Below are 16067 nucleotides of genomic sequence, written 5' to 3'. Positions count from 1 at the left end.
GATTAAGGACCAGCACCAATGCTGCCACGTTCCTATAGTGAAAGTTGAAGACAATCTTTGCCATTTGAGCAGAAAACTAAGCTACAATATCCAAGACTACAGGTCTCCACAATTATTGATTAATTTGGCCATTATTTTCTCATGAATTGATTTATGTTTGGTCTATAAAGAAAAATGCCAATTACAATTTTCAAGACCAGCAGACCAAACCCAAAGATATTCAGTATTCACTTTTGAAAAGCTGGAACCAACACATTTTTGTTTATTTGTTGTTTTCCCTAAATATGAGAATCAGTTGCTGCTGATTCAATTGTGGATTATCAAAACAATTAATTGAATAATTGTTTCAGCTCTAGTTGTTATTCCTATGGCGTTGTAGCCTGATAACAGCAAAAACTGATACATCAAACCAACCTCCCTCAAATGTATACTTGCAAACTTAAAATGCTAGTTCTTATTGGATTATGAATTATGATTGGTCTTACACTAACTCTTGACAAATCCTCTTGCTGTGGCTGCTGTGCCAAATTAAAAACATCAATTCCAAAACAAAGCTATACATAAAACGTGTGTCAGCTCTAAGGTGCGTTGTTACCAAACCATTTTACAGTGAAGTAAATATATATTAAACAAACATAAAAAAAAACTGCATCTCCCTGTCTGCATTCTGTACTGACTTTAGTCACAGTTTCAGCCTGCTTTACTTTTACAACCTTACACCAAAACTGACACACATAATAATCACAAAGCAAAAATATAATCATACATGGTTAAACTTCAAAGCCTGAAAGACTTAAAATACTGAAGGTAGTTTTGAGTGTTATGTTTTTGTAAGGTGAATGTTTTACACATGGTTTTCTTTGAATATGAGTTTTGTGATTGTAAAGGTCTTTGCATGCGTACATGTTTTAGCTACACACTCTGTTGCATATTTGGTTTCATGATTGTATTTCTCCATGGCTGTATGTGTGTCTTTCCTCCAGTGTATACATTCCTGCTTGAGTTCATTTGTGATAGTCTGCCTTTGTCTGTACGTATGTATGTGTGTCTGTGCAAGTGTGTGTGTGTGTGTGTGGTGTGTGTGTGTGTGTGTGTGTGTGTGTGTGTGTGTGTGTGCGTGTGTGTGTGTGCATGCGTGCGTGCGTCCCTGTGTGCGTGCGTACCTGCATGCCTGTGTGCGTGTGTGTGTGAGTGAGCGTGCGCGCAAGACAGCACATCGAGAGGCATGTTGTAGCTACATCTCAGTTCAATTTGTCCACGACCTCAAATTGAAATTCCATTTTCAGGTGGTAAATTGTCTCCCACTTCGCCCTCTGGCACACAGTGAATTAAAATTCAAATTAGCCTGACCCTGCACCACTGCTCTCTAGCACCTCTCTCTCTCTCTGTCAGTTTGCCTGTCTCTCTCTTTCTTCCCCCATCTCTATCTCACTAGCTGTTTTGCTCTCTGCCCTCTCATCTCTTCCCCCTATTATCCTCTACTCTCTTTTCTTCATCTCTTGTTATCCTTTCCTCCCAGCTCTCCTCTCCACTCCTTCAACCTCTCTTATTTGCCCCCAATTTTTCTCTATATACCCCCACACCTCTACCTACTCATCTCCCCTTTTGCCTTTGACTTTTTTCTGCTCTTTAATCCCCAGTCTCTCCTCCCTCTTGTTTCTCCTATCTGTCTGTTTTTTCCATTTTCCTTCCTTTCTCCTCTTCCCAACAAATAGTAAAAGTATTACAACATGCAGGAGGTTGACAAGTTTAATCCAAGTTGGCCACATAATATTAATAGTGTTCTAGCACAGTGTTTTTTGTTTTTTTTCCAATTATTACTTATTTCATGAATTGATACAGGTGCCAGCTAATGCTGACAACTTCGTGTTCAAGAACACCTGGTTGCTCATATTGATTTATTGCTTGGTAGTATTGAATTGGTCTTATTTATTTATGTTTTTTTTTTGGTTTGACAAAGAAATCTTAACAAGGTCCACTTACTAGCTTTTTATCAGACATTTATTCCTTATTAAAGACAGCTGAAAGCTCACACTCAGCTCTTAGGTTGTTTTTAAAGTTCCACTGTAGGTTATTTCTTATAAGCTATCTTTAATCTGAGTCCTGCTGGCAATCTATTCATGGTTTTATAATTGTTTTTTGTTTACTACTTCTGACCTTGTGAGACATGTTATCAGTTTTATGTTTGTAGTGAGTATCACACTGTTATTGCTGCCTACCTTGGCCAAGAGAGTCTTGAAAAGAGTTTTCTTGGTTCAATAAAGGTTATATTATAGAAAATACACCCACACTTTACGTGGGGCTTAACATTAAGGCCGATGGTAATATTAACTTTTGCTTAGCATCAAAATGTTTGCAAATAATAGTCTTTATCTAGTCTACTATCTACTTTTGAATCAGTAATGTTGGATAAATTGGCCTTTTACTAGATAATGTACTATTGTCAAATTCACAGCCCTTTCTCGTACTTCATCCTGAGCCTTACCTTCTCCATTGTATCTCCTCTTCTCAGCTCTGGGTCTTAAGAGTAGTATGAACATACAGATTTCTACAGCTAATAAAGTTTATTTCTAACTCCCGCAGCCCTACGTCTCAGTCATGCTGAACAAAGGCTCTCTGGAGGTCTTGGTGTTTACCGGCAGCCACAGTCCCCGTCGTGTCATCAGACGACCTGAGCAAGGCTTACTGAATGATGGGAGAGAGCACTCGCTGCGCATTGAGAGGCTACCTGGCAGGTTGGTGTTTGTGTGTCTGTTCAGTTTGTGGTTATGTTCTTGCCTGTGCAATAGAATTTGTGTTGCTGTTGAAGACCTTTATTTTGCATATTCAATTTAATACTTTGTGTGTCTGTCTGTGTTTCCCCCCAGATCCTTTGCAGTTCAGGTGGACGAGGAGGCAAAGAGGGAGGCAGCGCTTCCCAACGACCAGCCAGTGAGCTTGCAACGTGTCTTTCTCGGTGGTATTCCTGCAGACGTAGAGCAGACATCCAACAGAGCCAACATCCCTTTCCAGGGATGTATATGGAACCTCATAGTCAACGCTGTGTACGTAACATCTTTTCTATTTATGCGGCCAGGTGTATATTTATTAAAACACAGAACTTGAAAATTCCCTTTAACTTGAAATATTGTTCAGCAGATTGGAGCAGTGTGTTGGTTTTTTTTCTTCTTATTAAAATTTAAATGTGCAGGCCGTTCTGGAGGCATGATCATGCAAGTACCTGTATTCAAACAGAGCTCGTAAACGGAGCAAAAGGGGTTGGGTACCATTGCTGAATATTGTGTTAAAAGGGGTTTTAAGTATTTTCAATTAATCATTAAAATTTTAAAATTTTTTCTCCATGTCTTCCACTTTTTTGAAGCGGGACCCTAAATAAGGGCTGCCCCCGGCTACTTTCTTTTCAAAAAATCTGTAACAATGAAAGAATCAGTTTCTTTTCATCAAACCTGTCCAGGGCGGGTTAAAAAAGGGAAACTAAATTTTTAGTACCCCCAAATAAATTGGGGCTGACTTTAAAAATAAATTGGTGCAAGCAGAGTCAGCTTTTTTAAATTTAAAAATTTCCCGGCCCCCTTTACCCCCATGTTAAAAAACCCGAACGGAAAATGGCCAATTTCTTTTCTTCGTAAACTTTAAAATGTTTACCTTAAAAGCTCTGTTTTATACCGGCTTTTTAAATGAGCAAAATGTTCCTCATGTTTCCCTGTTTTTCCCCAAAAAGTTTTTGTATTTGGAAAACAAACCTTTTGACCCCCCTAACGGTTTGGGGGAAAGCGTATTTAATATTGCGGGGGGTTTTTTGTGCTGTTTAGAGTGTTGACAAAACCCCGCTCTCTTTCTGCCCGAACCCATTAAATTTGAAAATTCCAATTTTCATAAAAATACTATAAATCAAATTGCACCGCTCTCTTTAACTTTGTGTTTTTATTTGTGGTGTTTTTGTCTTTACTCACTTTCCCTTTTTTCTCTGACCCCCCAGGGATAATAATAACTACATCTTTGTGATTTCCCATCAACTTTTTGTGGATTGTATTGAAAAACCCAAAATCCTTTTTTTAAAAGATTATCCCTTCTTTCTTTATTTTCAAATAACCCTTTTTATACTTTAAATTTTTTTTAGCACTTAAAAACTCATACATGGGGATGGGAAACCTTAAAATTGGGGCAGAGTTTGAAAGTTCCCCAAAGATTTAATGTTATGTTAATTTTGTACAGTACTTAACCCCCCTTGGGTGTAATTGGGAATTAAAATGGAAATGCCAAAAAACCCGCCCTTCATTTAAATTTTTTGCCCCAAAAAGGAAAAACACCTTAAAAGGTCCCTGTAATTTTCAAAGTGGTTTTTAAATCATTCTAATGTTTTCCCGTCTGCATCAGCTAAAAATTCGTCATTTTAAAAACTAAACACCCTCCTCATCCTCTTCAGGTTTCCCCCGGGCCCTTTTTCCTTTTTAGAATGCTGAAATTGGCCCAAAGGGCCCCCAACCCCGGCCCCCCGGGGCCCAAAACCTTTTCCTCTTCGCAAAGAAAGAGCCGGGGAAGGGAAAAAGGATCAAAGCCGCTCCTCCCCACCAACCCACCCAAACCTTTAAAACCCCCTCTCCAGGCCTCCCGCGTAATGGTTTTAAAAGAATGGGGGTTTGGCCCCACATGCCATTTGGGCCTAACCCTTTATTGGGGATCTTTCATTATCAATACTTTTCTAACAGAAGGTGTTGAGGTAATGAAAATTAATGAGTTACGTTAGCAAGTAAGGGATATTCATATTACACCAGAGGGTTTACATTTACAGTAATATAATAACACCTTTGTTTTTGCTGCCTATCTTAAGCTATTGGCACATTTACATACAGATGCCCACAGAGAAAGTACACACATATAGTAAAGATGCAGTACAGTAAATAGAATCACATGAGCCACAAACAAACAAACAAACAAACAAACACACACACACACACACACACACAAACACACACAAAACTATTTCTCTCTGATGAAATGCAGCCATGGCCTCGCCCTGTTAGCTTAGCGCTTCATCACATAGCAGTTGTACAGCCCATTAACTCTACTTTATAGTCCCTTTAGCCTTGAGCCACTAAAGTCTACCTCTGGCAGCCTGTCATGCAGTGCGGAGACATGGCGCTACGCTACGCTAACTGTGCATGCAATTTATGCTTTATGAGCCCATAGGAGCCAAAAGACTCTCAGCTAACATTTAGCTACTATGCTTAGAGGCTGGAAGGCAGTGTGTCATTCACATCATAACCTTAGCATTGGGATAGGCAAGATATATTATATTTATTTAATATATTATAAGCCTCACAGCAGTCATAGTTTATCAGTTACCCAGTTACCTGCTAAACTACACCTCTAAAAGGACATTGAACATGAAGCACGGAGCTCTGCCAGCATAGGTATAACTCTGTGGCTTGTTGCTTTATGGGCTCCTATATATCTGCTTTATGATATACTGTAGAGTAAAGGCTGTGAGAAGCTATAGCTTTACATTTTACCTGAGGTTGAAGATAGGTTTTCACCATATTTCAGTGAGTAATTATCATATGTTAATGTTGATTCTTGGAACAGCTTTCCATTACAGCCACGACAAGCAAGTGTCTTATCAGACTTCAGAGGGCAATGGGAGATATTTAGAAAGAAAAAGAAATGTCAGTGGACATGCCCTTTACTCCAACAGCGTCACTATTTGCAGCTTATGAACCAATGTCTTAGTTTCTGTGTCCCTGGCCTCTGTCCCGAAGTGTATTTAGTGTCTCTGTGGCAGCACTCTGCACACAGAATGCAACATGCATTTTTCAGCAACATCAAAACAATATTGTCAGACTGAAGAAGTAATCACAAGTTGAGTCACAGTAAACAACAGTCTCAGCATGTGCTTGAATAAAGAGGCTTCTTTATCTCCCGCTTTTGTGTCACAACATAGTCTGTACTTTTGATTCTTGAGATAGTTGTGAGCACCAGTTTAGAGGTTTATGATGCTCTAGGAGTGGCACCTTACAGGCTCCAGTAAGCCTCTAAACAATAAGAATCACATTTAATTTTGTAAGATTGTAATTCTTTTTTTACTTTCTGTTACTTTCTTGCAGATTGATGATATCATGACTGCCTGTAATTATCCTTTTTTATTGCAGCTCCCTTATTTCCCTCAGTTACACTGAAATTTAGCATTAACAAAGTATAACATAGTGTAAATAAATTACCAGCTCCAAAACAGGACTTGTTGATTGAAAAACAAAATGGAAACTTTACTTGATTCTTCTCCAGAGGTAACAAACTAACATGGTCAGACTCTAAAAAGGAAAGAGAACTGATTTCATAAAATATTGCTCAACGTTCTTTATCATGCTTCAATTTAGGCTAAAACAAAAAAGAGCTTGAAGTTTCTCTATTGCTTAACCTCTTTGACCTTTCGTGTTTATGACATCATTGCCTGCCTGTAGCTGATTGGAGAGCTGTGTGCTTGTCATAAACACTGTCGCCATTCTGGCTCTGTGGCTGCCACTAATCCTCCTTCCTTCCCCCTCCCTGACGCTGACGCACCGCAGGAGACCACGCCCCCTGCCACACCTGCTGCCACACCCCCTGCTGCTGCAACCCCACCCACTGCTAAACAGGAGCCCAGCGCTGATGTGGTATACACACACACACACACACACACCAATCTTTTTATAAGACTTGTTGACTTTAACAGAGATATAGAATATAACCAGACCTAATCTGCAACACACACACTGAACAATCAACTGTAACGGTAAACCTTTCTGAATTTCTCTCTCATTTCCTTTATTTATTTGGTTGTTTGTTTGTTTATTTATGTTGGTTTATTTGTTTCACACACATAAATACCAATCACGTTGAATAATTATAAAATATACAGTATGTGGTAGAAACCTGTAATGGCCCATATTATACATATACTGTATATATATATTTTTTTTGTGTAATTTTAAATGTATTTATATACCGGTTTTGGGAGATAAGTTATTCCTGTCTTCCATTTAAACTGGATTTCTCTATTTAAACTTATTTTCACCCAGAGAAAGTCAGTTAAGTAAAGCCTTTTTCATCGAACTACTTCACATTTGTACTGAGCTGCTTTGTGCAACCAGAGTCTTCCACTGATTGCCACTGACCAGGTCTCCTTGAGCTGCTCGGGGTTAAATGCTTTAGCCAAGAGCCCTTGACATTAGTTATTGAGAGAAGGGAGAGCCTTCCTCATTTCATACTGTTATGGTGAAGTGTTGTAACAAGCCACCCAGCTGCTGGCTCACATTACAGTTATTTATTTCCAGGTGATTCAGTAACATAGTGACATATTTACTCTAACAAGTTTTATTTCCTGTGGATGGAGCTCAGAGGCGTCTGACTTCTTAGCATCTTGGTGCAGTTGTACAGCTGTTGTGTCTGCAGTCTTATTTGCTTCAAGCTTTTCTACTTTCATATCAAGACCTAAGTTTGAAATTCTACTATGGAATATGGTGTCAGCTGACTGCTTAAAGAACATTGCACAGTATTCAAATTGGTCATGAGTTGAGCAGTATCGTGTCGTGTGTCTGTGTATTTACTACTACCAGAGGCCAAAAAAGTAGCTTCTCTGAAAACTACAATAATGAGAGCAAGAATTTCTGATCTCTCAAGAGTGATAGCAGCAACACATACATAAATACAGGCTTGTCTTCACTTGTACACACGCATGCACACACACACACAATTTTACAATTTCACAGAATCCCAACGAAATGACTTCAGATTCTATTGGTGTGACCTCCAACCAAAGCCCAGTCACTCTGAATGGAAGAGCGTCTCCCTATTGTTAGCTTAATGGAAAGACGTAGAGGGGATGAGAGAAAGGGAGGAAATAAGAGAAGTATGAAAGAGGATAGCAGACAGAGAGGGGTATAGATGTGAGCAGGGGAGAAAAGGTGAACCCGTCAAGGAAGAGGAGGAAAGAGAGGAAGAGAGTCTTTCTGAATGGAGCAGCACCCGCCTTTTGTTGGCTTAATGGAAAGACGGAAGAGAGGAAGCAGGAGAAGAATGAAAGGAGAGGGAAAGAAAGAGCTTCTGAGCAAGTGACATCTCCCTTTTGTCAGATGGGGAGAGAATGAGAGAGGAAAAAAGAGGGAGGTTGAGGAGGAGGAACAGATGTGAGGACAGAGCATGATAAGAGGTGAGTGTCAGCTGTAACAAAGCAAGGTCACGGTGTGGGGAATGTCTTCAGTTGAAAGAGAACAAGAGACGAGAGGAGATTAAGACACACACACACACACACTCAGACACTCAGTTGTCTCAGACGCTCTCCCTCTCTCCAACTTTGTCTCACACTGACACTGGAGGTATGGCAAACTAGCTTTGTCACTTAGTAGGAGATTTATTCAAGAGAGGAAAGGAAATAGGAAGAAGAGATTGGAGAAAAGGACATAAACGTAGAGAATCTGTCGAGGACAGGTTTAGAGACAAACGGAGGAGCAAGAAGTGAGAGTGGAGAACAGGTGAGAAAAGTTGAGATGACGAAGGAGAGGATGACAAAAAGGTATAGGTCTGAGAAGAAATAGATAGGTGAAAATCAGCTGAAGGTAGAGGACAGAAACAGACAGATGAAAGGAGGTGGTTATGACAAGAAATGAAGAGAGGAGGAAATATGATGAGAAGAGAGGAACAGAATGAAGGGGATGATGATGAGATGGGAGGAGAGGAGATTTGGCAAGGTGGAAAAAGTAAGAGGAGCAAGAGAGAAGAAAGTTAGAAAGAGAAAATTAGGCAAAAGTGGTAAAAAAAAAAAAAGAGTAAATGAGCGAAGGTAAAAGAGAGGTTGTGGAGAACAAGTGACAGAAAATGGTAGAAGAGGACACAGTTGGAGAGGAGTCTACAAGATCAGGAGAGGAAGAAGAGGAGTGGAGAGGATACAGCAGGAAAGTGAAGAAAGTAAAGGGTGGAAAGATGGGAGGAAGGGCAAAGACAGGAAAGTAGAGGATGTGAGGTGGAAGGAGATGGAGATCTTTACAAGAGAATTAAAGAGAAGATGGAAGTGGATAAAGAAAGAAATGAAAACCAGTGGAGGTGAGCCTTCAAGCAAAGTAGTGATGAAAGCAAAGAGATGAAGAAAAGTAGTAAAGGACAGTAAAAGAACAGTTAGGGTAGAGGAAAGGAGTTGTAAATAAAAATATGGACGAGAGAAAAGTGTCCCGAGATAATGTTTGTCGGGATTTGACACTATAAATAAATTGAATTGAGAGGGAGAGAAGAGACATGATTTTAGAGAGAAAAAAGCAAAGGAAAGTTGAGTTTATGGTAAAAGAAGACGAAGATATGAAAAGAGCGTGGTTAACAGGACAGGAAAAAATAGAAAAAGGAAAATGTTGAAAAGTTAGATGAAAGAGAATACGGGAGTAAAGTAGTGAAGAGGAAAAGAACGATATATTGGACAAGGACAAGAAGAGCTATGAGGGAGAGAAGGAATAAAGAAGAGGCAAGTAGATGAGAGAAGAAGACTGCAGGAGAAACAGAGTAAAAAGAAAAAAGTTATATATTAGGATGCCTATTACAACACTGACACCTTCTGGTCACTGGCCAACCTGCTTTCTGTAAACACCAAGGGGCACAGCAAAGGCGTTTTTCCACTGCATGGTCCTTATACTCTAATACTTTGTTTTCACTGCTGTGAAGCACAGACGGAAATCAGACTGTAGAGTATGATGTCTGGTTTAGATGAAAAGAAAATATGTGCCGGATTTTTGATGCTCAAACTGTGGGAGGGTTGATTGATTTAAAAACAGTGCCGGCAAATCTACCTTGACAGGAGTAAGAAAAGTAACAGTTATGAAAGATGACTGCACTTTCAACACATTTTAATAGGCTCTATGCTGCAACTTGTGGCTGTGACCATCCAACGTTTTCTGTATGGTAATTTGCACTATGAAAATATATACTAAATTTCTATTGCACATCCAAGACATACATAAATTCTGTCTTCTGTGAGCTCTTTATTTACTTGTTGTATATAAAGAACTGTTCCGTAACCCACTGTGACCAACCAGCCCTTTACCTCCCTGCAGATCAGAAACAAAAACCCTATTAGCGTGATTGACGTGTTCTGCGCAGGTGTTAAGGTGCCTGTTGACAAGAGGCCATAGGAGCAACGTTATGAAACCCTGTCAGTGTAATTTGCATTTTATGTTTAATCTCCAGGATTCATGTGCATCAGCTGTGGCCCCGACAGCCCTGGAGAAGGCCTTTCAATTTGGACTGACCAGGAACAGCCACATGAGCTTTGCTTTTGATGACACCAAAGTCAGAGAGAGGTATGTATTCAGATTAAATCTTCATTTATTTAGTTTTATTTTGTGTTGCTGCCCGTCAGTGCAGTGCACACAATGCGGCTTGGGAGGACATGTGATAAATAGTGCAAATTATATAACACCTGCCAGGTAACTGTAGAAGCATTTGGAGAGATTTCCAACACCTGACCCACAGTAGTTGTAATGACTATGTTTATAACTCAATACAACTTTTGCAATGATATAAATATAGCTGAAAGAATCTTCATTGCAAGCATATACATATACTATATAAATACAGTATATAAAGTAAAAGTAGCCATTAGGTTGGGCTAAGTAGGGTTGGTTAGGGTTAGTTAGGGTAGGGTAGGGTTAATTAGGGTTAGGTAGGATTAATTAGGGTTAGGTAGGGTTGGTTAGGGTTAGGGTAACACCTTTGCTATTTATTTATTTATTTGTTTGTTTAAACCCTGTGTGAATCCAGAATTTTTTCTTTCATTTCAAGTAATCTGATAAAAACGCTCATTTGGTAAATGTTTTATTTGTGTAATAATATATACTATTTTAATAATCTCTAAGATTTGTTTTTGTATGTGCGTCTCAGGCTAATATTGGAGTTTGAGCTGAGGACGAAGGAGCAGTCTGGTCTGGTTCTCTACATGGCAAGAATCAACCATGCTGACTTTGTTACCATACAGGTACACATACTGCTCTAAATGTCTTTCTGTAGGTTAAGTTTTCTCTAGTTGTCCTTAAAAGTTTAAATTCAAGTTGGTTTAGGATAACACAAGTTGCTTCTTTGTATCTTAAAGCACAGACTTCAGACTTCAGCTCTGTTTACATCAGGAGAACAGCACCCACTTTGTTTTGTGCCATAAAGTACTAAACCAGACTCACTGGCACAGCAGGAGTTGTGACTATGTCTCTCTCTTCCTGTAGATCAAGGACGGGCAGGTCTGTCTGGGTTATGATCTTGGTCATGGAAACATATCTGGCTGCGTCCCCTTCTCCATTACTGATGGGAACTGGCACAAGGTGGGACAGTTCTAGTCTTTCATTCTAGATGCTCCATTTGTCCCCCATTGATTTATTTATTAGCTATTTAGATCCTATGTTAATTGTATATTATGTATGGAAAAGGCTTCACTCTTCAAAATAGAATCCTCTCTTCACTGACCTAGATGCATTACACATCATTTTCACAATTGTTTTGGCACAGCTTCCTTGTTTCTGCCATCCAGAACATTACATCCTGGAGACTCATTTATCACATAAAGTCCCAACTTTCTAGAAGAATTAACCACTTTGTTACATCGTTAATGAACACTAAATCTTAATATTAAGCACATAATGTGGTAACATTTGTCTTTCTTTACATCTAAAACAACATATAGTCTCTGTTGATACTGTGACAGGACCGTACTTGTCTATTGGTCTAAATGCGTCCTGTCCATGTTTTATCTTTTAACCTCAGATACGTGTGAGTCGGATCAAGCAAAGAGGTCTACTTACGGTTGATGGGCGATACAGTAAACAGATGATCAGCCCAAAGAAGGTACATCCTTTTATTTGGTTCTATTCTAACCATTTTCTCCTATGAAATATTCTACCAAACTGCACATACAAGTAGTTGCATGGCAGATTAGTAAAGAAAGAAAAAAATACAAAGACAAATGATCAAGTTTTAAAACATTGTTTTATGGTTGCATTAATAACTTACTTTGTTTTTACCAGGCTGACCTGTTAGATGTGGTGGGAATGCTGTATGTGGGTGGATTACCACAAAACTACACCAGCAAGAGGATTGGGCCGGTAAAAAACAAGCACACATAAAGATACTGAAAGTGGATATCAGTTAACCTAATTTGCAGTTACACCTGAACATTGACACTGGAAGGATTGTTGATTGATTCATTTTCTTAATTATTTTGTTTGAATAAACCAAACCTTCTCTCTTTTCATGTTCCTAGATTCTCTACAGTATAAATGGATGTGTCCGTAACTTTAAGATGGTGGGAGGTCCTGTGAGCACCAAGGCAGCTGCTACAGGTAATTCATTTGTATTGTATTCACGATTGCACACATTTCACACACCTCTACCTGTCCAGCTTTGAACTGTTACTCATTTGCTGTTTCTCAAATATTTGTTAATGCAGGCATTTAAAAAAAAAAAAAAATCCCCTCTCTCTCTCTTCTTTGCCTAGGTCGCCCTGAGGCCTCCATTGAGGACTTTAAATTGAACATGGACACACCCACCTCCAGTCACATGGTAGGAAGATGCTTCGTTGCCATAGAGACGGGCACCTATTTTGACGGCACTGGCTTCCTGAAAGCAGGTGAGATGATACACTGAAGTCCCCTGTCAGTCTGTCATGGGGTTAGCTACTGTACAGTATGTGGTTGTGATGTGTCTAGCAACACCCTAGCAGCTATGCAGCAACTTCCTAATATTGACTTAATAAACGTGTAACCTCAGTGGAAAATCCAGTTCGGTTAAATTTTAAAATTTTTCTTTTCATGTTAGAAAAGGTGAATAATAAAAAAAACTCTCTCTGTAGTCTCGTCTTACAGAGTGGGTCTGGATGTGTCGATAGCATTAGAGTTCAGGACCAGCAGAACCAGTGGAGTGCTTTTGGCCATCAGTAACCAAGCCAACAATGGACTGGGACTAGAAATCGTTGAAGGCAAGGTACGTAACAAAGATTTAAAAAATAGTTCAACATTTGGTAGGGATTTGGTCATGGTTAGACAGTCGGGCTAGCTGTTTCCATTTCTCACGCTAGGTTAAGACATATGAAAGTGATACCATCTTCTTATCTAAGTCTTTGCATACTTCCTAGAATGTTAAAATTCTTCCTTGAATCGATTTTAAACTTTAGCACATTTCATGTGTGTGCTAGCTATAGATTGATAGTGGCGGAAAAAAACATTGATTTGATCCTTCTGCCCCTAGCTGCTCTTCCACGTAGACAACGGAGCTGGACGGATCACAGCGGAGCATGTGCCTGAGGGCGAGGGCTTCTGCGACGGTCAGTGGCACTCCGTCATTGCCAAGAAGCTTCGGCACAGGTTGGAACTGGTGGTCGATGAGAAGGAGAGTAAAGCAGAGAGTCCCAACCCGCGCTCCAACACGTGCGATACCAACGACCCCATCTATGTCGGAGGATATCCAGGTATGACTGCCTTCTAACACACATCCTTAAAATAATACATCTGTTAACACATAAGGACTGTAATCTGTTGTGGCTCTGCCGCTGTGGTAGAAACATATTATATGAAATATAATAGATACATTTCTATGAAGGAGAGTATTTTAACATTACATACATGTTTTATTTCTCTCTCAGCTGGAGTTCGACAGGCAGCTCTCTCTACCAGCACTTCCTTCAAAGGTTGTTTAAAGAACCTGAAGATCACCAAGGCTTCCAAGACTATGGATGTGCAGTTCAACAAGGCTCTAGAGATTAAAGGAGTCCAGCCTCTCTCCTGTCCTGCTGTAACTGCGTAACCGTTAGCATAGAGCTTCACCTTTGTTGTTTCCCTATTACAGTAGTACGTCCAGAACCTGCACTGGGCACAATGTTTATATATCATTGTGTTGGCCAGGTGCTGAGTCCAAAAAGTAGGTCATATCTTTCAAGCCCAAGTTGAATTTTTATTAAGTACAAAGGCATCAAGTTTCTCTGCTAAACAGCTTCATCCTGCATTAGAAAAAGAGCTTCTAGAACAGTGGCCAAGCGTCAGGGAGAAGAAACACTGAATGTTTCAAATTCAAGAAAAAACTACTGAAAGCTCCTAAAAACAACAGGAAATGATCTGGTCATAATTCTGCCATTTTACTTCCTGCAGTTTACCAATACTGTTACAGTTATGCTTTGAATATGAAAATCCATAAAATATTACTTAGACAGGGGTTGCTTGAGAAAAAAAGTTTGGAAACCGCAACTATATGGTTAGTTTGATTGAGTCAGGCTTAAATATGACACACACCTGTGTTACCTTGATGCCTTTGTACCTGATAAAGAGCAAAATTCCTTGTATTTGTTTAAACTAACTTGGTCGTTTAAGTTGTTTCTGCATTGTTTTAATTTCTAAATTACAAATGTCTAAACAGCATGAAAACACCTATGTTTTGCTCTTATTTGAGGCTTACAACATGCAAAGTTAAAATTTTCAGTATGAGACCCTGACTTAATGTACGTGTAAGGATCTGGTCAATAAATCTTATCATGGCTACAAATTGAGGTCTCAGTGTTTTAAAATGTGTTTTATAGTTTTTATATGAAGAAAGATTTTAGTTTTAATATCTGTGCTATGGTTACATATGCTCAGGGTATTCAAGCTAATATTTTGGTGATGATGCTGTGATTATTTAGACATTTAATCAGATTTGGTTTCCAGAGAAGTCCCTCTTGAAAAGGTAGAACATGGCATGTTGAGTACTTTAGTTGCAATGTTTACCTTCTCACCCTCAAGACAACAGATGAAGTTGGACTTCTGTTCAGCCCTCTTTAAAGCAACAGATACAGCAACCCGTGATCTTCAGAGATCTTAAAATTACAACAAGAAAACCGCTGATCCAATGGTTCTAAAGCCAGATGCCTGTATTTGTGTGTTATGTTTTGCATGGTGTGGCTGAAAAAATGCTTCAGCATCTTTCTGAAATATATTCCTAATGCCATTAAAAAGATTGTCCTGTCCTTCTTTAAAACTGCAGAATATGAGGATTCAACGTTGCAATGTATTCATGGAAATAATGAGGAATCTCTTCTGGACGAGGAGTATGTGTCAGTACTCTGTGTGGCATCACTCATGGAAGCACAATTCCATGATATTTTTAGAAGAAAAAAATATTAGTTTGAACTTTTTTTGGGGATAAAACGTTACTTTTTTTTGGGATAAAACATCGACTGATGTTGAGAAAAAAGATTTAAGATTCAAAAGAATCTTAGAAAAAAAATAAAACTAGCTAGTGCAACTGCACTTCACAGCTACTATAACAGAGAGACTACATCTGATGATTCAGTGATGATTCCCATAATAAATTGCTAATTATTAAATTAATTAGATAATTTATGCTTGCTATCTTGATTTAATTCAACATTTCTTTGGTATACTGTGTTCTAGAGACAAGAATTAAGATAGGGTCTCCATGGGGTCTTAAAAAGCATTGAAGGTTGATTACATTTTCAGTATTACTTTTTATGACTTACTATTATTTTATTAAATATATATGACTTATAGTTTTGACATACTATGACATTTTTTTTTTTATGACTTTTGTTACATACTCCTCCACACCATTCATCTCTGATCTTCATCACAGCATCTTCCAGTGAGGTCATGCTCTACATCTCAACCATCAAGATCTTCAGCAATTGCTCCTCACTGCTTCACCCCCACCAGAGTGAAGACTCCATCAGGAGGAAAATCCTGTACACTACAGCTCATTGCATCACTTCCCCCTAACAACACAACATTACAATGAGATCAAATTGCCAAAGATATTTTCTTCAACTTTCTTAATATGAGTTTATTGGTCAAATACTAGTTCTACAATCCCTCATATTTTCATGACTCTTTTATGACATACTAAGTCTTTTTTTCACTTTAACATACTACAACTTTTTATGACATACTACACTATGACTTTTACATTACTTTTTATGACATACTATACTATGTCTTAAAAAGTCATAGTATGTCACAAAAAAATTAAATATCATACAAGTCCTATTATAGTATATAAATAAAAAAGTCATAGCATAGACTCTC

The 16067-nt window shown here is 38.8% G+C and overlaps 1 protein-coding gene across 1 annotated transcript in view; it reads left to right on the top strand.

The window, feature by feature from the left end:
• Positions 1–14974, top strand: part of lama2 (laminin, alpha 2) — a 185763-nt gene extending 170789 nt beyond the window's left edge. The window contains exons 60-73 of the mRNA XM_032543629.1: positions 2584–2735; positions 2868–3102; positions 4427–4615; positions 6459–6650; positions 10204–10316; positions 10897–10990; positions 11232–11327; positions 11767–11847; positions 12027–12104; positions 12263–12341; positions 12497–12628; positions 12851–12981; positions 13246–13465; positions 13640–14974. Coding sequence (XP_032399520.1) covers positions 2584–2735; positions 2868–3102; positions 4427–4615; positions 6459–6650; positions 10204–10316; positions 10897–10990; positions 11232–11327; positions 11767–11847; positions 12027–12104; positions 12263–12341; positions 12497–12628; positions 12851–12981; positions 13246–13465; positions 13640–13800 — 1953 coding nt within the window. The 3' untranslated portion in view covers positions 13801–14974. The remainder of the gene's footprint in view (positions 1–2583; positions 2736–2867; positions 3103–4426; positions 4616–6458; positions 6651–10203; positions 10317–10896; positions 10991–11231; positions 11328–11766; positions 11848–12026; positions 12105–12262; positions 12342–12496; positions 12629–12850; positions 12982–13245; positions 13466–13639) is intronic.
• Positions 14975–16067: the final 1093 nt, after the last annotated feature.

Source organism: Etheostoma spectabile, chromosome 18 (assembly GCF_008692095.1).
Source record: "Etheostoma spectabile isolate EspeVRDwgs_2016 chromosome 18, UIUC_Espe_1.0, whole genome shotgun sequence".
NCBI lineage: Eukaryota > Metazoa > Chordata > Actinopteri > Perciformes > Percidae > Etheostoma > Etheostoma spectabile.
This window is presented reverse-complemented; position numbering and strand designations above follow the sequence as displayed.